Genomic DNA, 6,971 nt, shown 5'->3' on the forward strand with positions numbered 1-6,971 from the left:
TTTTTCTTAGATTACTTCGATTTACTTCGAACTTCTTCGAACACTGATCGAAGAAAAGTTTGCCAATATTCAATTTCAAATTGCATATTATTTTAAAGGGCAAGTCCATCCCTTTAGAATGGTCTTTATTTGAAGGAAATAGGCCTAATATTTAAAGTATTTTAAATTCGAAAAAAATTATTTAGTTCAAAGTGTATGGACTTTTTGAATTTTTTATTTGTGTTACAAGAGAAGAAAATGAGGCATTTCCTATTAGTGAGGGAGAAAAAAATATTTCCCTCCAGTGTAACATACATAAATTTTCTACGACCCAGCAAGGAAAACTTCAAAATTAATACTTCTCTTAAAATTTCTAAATAAAATTATAAAATAGTTGCTAGTAGAAAAACTATTTTCGAAAAAATTACAAAATTGTTTTCTTTTTTTTCGAAAAAAAATTGTCAAATTTGGTCAAAAATCATACTATTTTTTGAACTTTTTAGCTTTTTTTGAGATAAATCACGAAATTAAATCAAAAATGCAATTGTTTTGGAAAATTTTCTCCAAACCAGTCGAAAAATCAATGCTTTTTTAAAGCACATTTTTGAGCTAATAAACTGAGTTTTTTTGCTAAGAGACCAAATTAGGTCGAAAATGATAATATTTTTGCCGTTTCAATTATTTTTGAACATTCTTAGTAAAAAAGTTTGCTCAAAAAGACCCAAAAATTACCAAATTGTATCGAAAATTATGCTACTTTTGACATTTCTGAAAGTAAAAACAGGTTGTTGAGCTAAAAACTTCTTTTTTTTTGCAAAATTTTGCTAAAATAAGCCACAAAATCACTAAATTAGATTAAAATTACCGTTTTATTTTGATCTGTTTCTCTGGATTTAGTTTGGTGTCCTAAAAATCGATTTTGTTTCGAAAAAATTTATTCACAAAAACAGAAACACAGTTTTTGAGTTAAAAGCTGTTTTTCTTTGAAAGATTCTTCAAACTTCTCCGAACACTGTTCGAAGAAAAGTTTGCCAATATTCAATTTCAAATTTTACATCATTCTAAAGGGCAAGTCCAAATTAGAAAAAAATTAATTAGTTCAAAGTGTGTGGACTTTTTGAAATTTTTTTTAGTGCATTTGATTTGTCTCACAGAGACGAACAAAATGATATAAAATTTGTTAAGTTGTCGCCTTGTGTTATCGCATTTTAAATACCTTTCCTGCCCTGCTGTGTCCCACAGTTGCAGATGAATCCGGTGGTTCCTGCCCTTGGATTGGTACAACTGCAAGGTACTGTCAAAAACCACCCGAAAAAAGGGCAGGCTTACCAGTCTTTTTTCCCTAAAATCGATTCCCACCGTCGAAATAAAGCGAGAATTGAACATTCCATCAGTGTACTGATACAGGAAACTGGTTTTGCCGACACCGGAATCGCCCAATGCCAGGAATTTTATCAAATAATCATAATCCATTTCTAGAAAGATTATTTCAATTTGCACAAAACGTGCAAACCCCGGGGGTTACCTTATTTCAGCACCATTCGGGGTGGAATCGAGTCAACCTGTTGCAAACAAACGACGATAACCACCTGTCAGATTGATTACTGAACGGACGCCACGACGCCTAGCGTCTCGCGCCACTTATCAGTGTTGCCAGAGCAAAAACATGAAATTCACCAGATTCGAGGTGAAGAATTTGACAAATTTTCGCGAAAAAACACAGTTTTCAACTTAAAAATCTGCTTAAACTCGTGAAAAAAAGCAAAAATGACATGCTTTTTGGTCTAATTCTGTGATTTTTCGCCTTGTTTTCAACAAAATTTTGCGAAATAATTGCATTTCTAGCCGAAAAACGTTCAAAAAATACACAAATAATGTAATTTTAGACTTAATTTCTTGATTATTAAGTTTGTTTCAGCGAAATCTAACAAAAAACATAAGATTTTAATGCAAAAACGTGCATTTTCGTCCAAATTTTGTGTTTTCTCGACTTATTTTACGCAAAAACCAGATAAATCAAATGAAAGAAACTAAATAACATCAAAATCAATCTTTTTGTGGTTTTCAAGCGTGTTTGATTTTGCAAAATAAATGAAACTCTGGTTCAAAAACGAATTAAGTCGGGCTAACAATCTAAAAAATTATAAAAATTTTGATTTAATTTTGTAATTTTTTAGGCTGTTTCAATGCAATATTATGTTTTTATCTCTCAAAAAGACAAAAAACGTCGTTTTTTGAGATATTTTGTTGAATTTGAGGCTTGTTTTTGACAAAATTTTAAAAATAATTGTTTCTAGCAGTAAAAGCATTTGAAATCGAAAAAACAAAAATACGTTGTCATTTTCGACTATTTTTAACCAATTTGGTAGTTTTCAATAATTTTTTCGAGAAAATGTGGCAAAATAATCAAGTTGAAGCCTAAGAGTTATGTAAAAATATCATAATATAATCTTTTTCTATATTAATTTAGAGATTTTGGACACACTGTGGCAAACTCTTTTCAGGTTTAAAAATCTGCTTGAACTTTTGAAAAAAGAAAAAATTATATCATTTTAGGCCTAATTCTGTGTTTTTTTTGGCTTGTTTTTATCAAAATTTTGCGGAATAATTGCGTTTCTAGCTGAAAAACGCTCGAAAAATACAATAATAATGTAATTTAGACTTAATTTCTTGATTATTTAGTTTGTTTTAGCAAAATTTAACGAAAAACCTGAAATTTTAGTACCAAAAAAAGTGCATTTTCGGCCAAATATTGTGTTTTCTCGGCTCATTTTTAGCTTTATTTGCTCAAAAACCAGATAAACAAATAAAACAAGCAAAATAACATCAAAATCAATCTTTTTGTGATTTTTAGACGTGTTATTTGGACAAGATTTTGCAAAATAAATGAACCTATGGTTCAATTTCGATTTAATTTTGTAATTTTGTAGCCTGTTTCAATGCAATATTTCGAATTTTTTGTGTATTTATCTCTAAAAAAGACAAAAAACGCCGTTTTTTTGGCAATTTTGTTGAATTTATAATAATAATTGTGTCTAGCTGAAAAAGCATCCGAAAAAAACAAAAATAAGTAATCATTTTCGACTCTGTTTAGTAAGATCTTGTAAAAAACAATGTAATTTTAGACTTAATTTCTTGATTATTTAGTTTGTTTTAGCGAAAAATCTGTGATTTTAGGACAAAAACATGCCTTTTTGGGCCAAATTTTGTGTTTTCTCGGCTTGTTTTTATCTTATTTTGCTCAAAAAACAGTTAAATCGAGTGAGACACACAATAAAATAACATTAAAATCTTTTTTTGTGGTTTTTAGGTGTATTTGGACAAGATTTTGCAAAATAAATGAACCTCTGGTTCAAAAACGAACTAAGTCGGGCGAAAAAGCTTAAAAATGATGAAATGAATTTCGTTTTAATTTTGTAATTTTTTAGTCTGTTTTAAGGCAATATTTCAAACTTTTTGTGTTTTTATCTCTCAAAAAGATAAAAAAAACGCCGTTTTTTTGGGCTATTTTGTTGAATTTGTGGACAGTTTTTGACAAAATTTTACAAAATAATTGTGTTTCTAGCTGAGAAAACATTCAAAAAAAAAAATAAAACAATTTGTCATTTTCGACTCTGTTTAGTAAAAAAACAAATAGAACTATTTTTTACTAAGTTAGTGGTTTTCAATTATTTTTTCGAGAAATTTTGACGAAGTAATCAAGTTAAAGCCTAAGAGTCAGGTAAAAAATTCTATAACAAGTTTGTGATTTTTGACACGTTGTGGCAAACTCTCACGAAAAAACAAAATTTTCAGTTTAAAAATTTATTTGAATTTTCGAAGAAAAAAATTATATCATTTTCGGCTTTAATTCAATGTTTTTTGGCTTGTTTTTATCAAAATTTCGCGAAATTATTTCGCTTCTACTTAAAAAAACGTGCTAAAAAACGCAAATTTAATTAATCTTCGACTTAATTTGTTAATTTTTCAGATCGTTTTAGCTAATCTCGCAAAAAACCTGAGATTGGAGTATAAAAACGTGCTTATTTTTGTTTTATTTTGCTCAAAAACCAGTAAAATCGAGTGAAATAAACAAAATAACATCAAAATCAATTGTGATTTTTAAGCGTATTTGGACAAGATTTTGCAAAAACGAAGTAAGTCGAGCGAAACTAGCTAAAAATAATATCAATTTCCATTTAATTTTTTCCCTGCTTCAATAAAGTTTTAAAATTTTCTTTGTTTTTATCTCAAAAACGTGTTAAACACTTGAAAAGGGCAAAAATAACGCCGTTTTTGGTAGAATTTGTTAAATTTTTGGATTGTTTTTAACGAAATTTTGCGAAATAATTGAGTTTCGAGCTGAAAAAGTATTCGAAAAATGTCAATTTTGATCCTATTCACAAAATCTTGTAAAAAAAAGCAGAACGTTTAACCAATTTGATGTTCTTTTCAATTTTTTTCAAAAAATTTTTGGTTAAAAACGTAAAAAATGCTCGAATAACAGTTTTTCATTTCCAAAAAATCACCAGATCTGGTGAAATTTCACCACACCTGGCAACGCCGCCACTCATCGAAAATGAGTGAATAAAACCAGTGCATTATTGTATATTTTATTACCACTACAGTAAAAATAAAAACACCACACCATAAATAAAACAAAATTGACTAATCCTTCAAAAAAAAAAGAGATATCACAATTTGCTGCAAGATTCAGTCCTTATGAACACATAAAAAGGCATCAAAGCCTCGACTTTTGACACGTACAAATCTTCGTTGGAACGAAACAATTGAGCAAAATAGCCACAAATTCGTCCCACAACTCATCACGAAATCACCTGACACTACTATCACTCGTCATGGGACAATTCTCAGGCTTAACAATCTGATAAGTGATGAGATACTCCGGATATGCCTGTTCCCCTCTATAAACCACATATTCCGGGAAATTCAAACCTCCGGTTGAGGGTCGCCCCGCCACTGAATGATGCCCTGGAGGGGCATGCGCCATCTTCATGGCACTAAACTGAAGAAACATCTTCCCTAATGTCACACGACAAAGCAGAAGATGCCTAAAAACCACCATCAATACATCATCACCCTTTAATAGCCCAGTCAAATTAGACAAATCGGTGGAAAAAAATCCTAGAGTTGGAATTTTTTTTAAACGCTTTCTTTACACTTGGGTAGACATACAGGGTGAATATAAAGTATGGAACCAATCGGTCTTATTTTTAATCATTTGTCTCCGGAAAATAATAATTAATATAAATTAAAGTAATATAAAAAATGTGATCGTAATTTCAGAACGAAATTTTGTTTTGTTTTTGAGTTATGCGATTTTTTTTTGTCGAAATTGCAATTTATGTGAAAAAATTTTTTTGAAAAAATTAAAAATAAAGCAGATAGTTGTAATCCTTAGAGTATGGCTTTTATGAGAAAAATGATTTTATAGTGGGTTGCCATTTAAAAAAATTATTTTTTTTTGTAGAACTCAAAAATAAAAGGAAATTTCGAAAAATTTTATTCTTGTTAAATCATCACATTTTTATAGTACTTTAGCACTCATCAATTAGTTTTTTCAAAAAATAAATAGTTTAAGCAAAAAACGTTTGGTTCCATACTTTTTATTCACCTGGTAGGTAATTATCTAGCTTTATACAGAGTGTTCCGTCTAAACACCACATTAGAAGTATTGGGAGTTCGAATAATCGTATTTATTTGAAAATTGGTACATAGCTATAAACCATTAAGTCCTCCTAAATGAAAATATTTTCAAGATGGCCGCACTTCCGGTTATACCGGAAGTCGGTCTCAATTTTCTTATTTTAAATGGAAAGGTATATTTTTTATTGCGTTTTTGGATTAATCGAGTTATTTTAAGGTAGATTTCATCTGCTTTCCCTATACCTAAATTTAGCCGTTTTTGAAATATTTGGAGTTTTTCAAAAATTTTTGGATCTGCACATTCTACTTTAAAAATCGGTAACTCTGCCATTTAGTAAGATATTGAATTCGTTTTTTTGGCGTTTGAAAGAGAAAGATTAGATCCTTTTTCTGGTGTTTTCAAATTTTGAAAAAAAAAATTAAGGTTACTTTTGTAATAATTCAAATATTCATAACTCAATTTTTTCAAATAAAATACCCCAATTTTTATTTTACTAAATAGAAGAGAATTTAATTGTGCATTGATCTGTATTAACATATACCTAAATTTAATAATTTTCAAATTATGGACTTTTTTTAAGACTACAGAAAATTTATTACTAGCCACACCCGTTTTCACATAGTTTACTATTTTCTCTCTAAACAAACGTCAACAATAAATTACTATTTGAGAAATAGTGCCAAAATATGAAGAATCAAAGTTATGAAAACTTAATTATTATTGATAGGTTCTACCCTGCGATCATTATTTAAAGCTAGCAAATAAGAATATTTTTTTAATGAACGACATAATTTTCTCACACTCTCCATAAATTTAAAATTAATTAATTAAATCTAAGTTTGAGTTGCTTCGACTCTCCATATTTTGGCACTATTTGTCAAATAATAAGTCACTGTCGACGTTTATTTAGAAACAATTTTGACATTTTTGATTTCTATAGCAAACTATATGAAAACGGATATGGCTAGTAATAGATTTTCATCAGTTTAAAAAAAAAAGTCACCATAACTTAAAAATTATTACATTTAGATATAGGGAATGTTAATACAGATCGATGCAGAATTAAATTCTCTTCCATTTAGTAAAATAAAAATTGGGGTATTTCATTTGGAAAATTTAAGTTATGGTTATTTGAATTATTACAAAAGTAATCTTAAAATTTTAGGGTTTGTTAATTTTTTTTCAAAATTTGAAAACACTAAAAGAAAGATCTAAACTTTTTCTTTCAAACGCCAAAAAAACGAATTCAAAATTTAAAAAAATAGCAGAGTTACCGATTTTTAAAGTGTAAGGTGCAGATCCAAAAATTTTTGAAAAACTCCAAATATTTCAAAAACGGCTAAAT

At 28.8% G+C, this 6,971-nt stretch overlaps 2 protein-coding genes across 3 annotated transcripts in view; both read right to left on the reverse strand.

Annotated features, from left to right (window-relative positions):
* The window catches only part of LOC123007439 (ras-related protein Rab-27A), a 7,938-nt gene extending 6,370 nt beyond the window's left edge, over nucleotides 1–1,568 (reverse strand). The window contains exons 1-3 of one of the 2 annotated variants that reach the window (XM_044402736.1): nucleotides 1,505–1,568; nucleotides 1,309–1,454; nucleotides 1,196–1,263 (exon numbers count right to left, since the gene is read on the reverse strand). In XM_044402736.1, coding sequence (XP_044258671.1) covers nucleotides 1,196–1,263; nucleotides 1,309–1,452 — 212 coding nt within the window. In that variant the 5' untranslated portion in view covers nucleotides 1,453–1,454; nucleotides 1,505–1,568. Of the gene's footprint in view, nucleotides 1–1,195; nucleotides 1,264–1,308 lie in introns of both variants that reach the window. The other variant, XM_044402737.1, reaches the window with a different exon arrangement.
* Nucleotides 1,569–4,565: 2,997 nt separating this feature from the next.
* LOC123008324 (poly [ADP-ribose] polymerase tankyrase-like) lies at nucleotides 4,566–5,175 on the reverse strand. The gene has a single exon (XM_044404126.1). The coding sequence runs from the start codon at nucleotides 5,042–5,044 to the stop codon at nucleotides 4,793–4,795; it is 252 nt and encodes an 83-aa protein (XP_044260061.1). The 5' UTR covers nucleotides 5,045–5,175; the 3' UTR covers nucleotides 4,566–4,792.
* Between the last annotated feature and the right edge of the window lie 1,796 nt (nucleotides 5,176–6,971).

The sequence above is a fragment of the Tribolium madens genome, unplaced genomic scaffold, assembly GCF_015345945.1.
Source record: "Tribolium madens isolate multiple individuals breed KSU strain unplaced genomic scaffold, Tmad_KSU_1.1 Scaffold_3;HRSCAF=73;Tcas5.2_LG2, whole genome shotgun sequence".
Taxonomy (NCBI): domain Eukaryota; kingdom Metazoa; phylum Arthropoda; class Insecta; order Coleoptera; family Tenebrionidae; genus Tribolium; species Tribolium madens.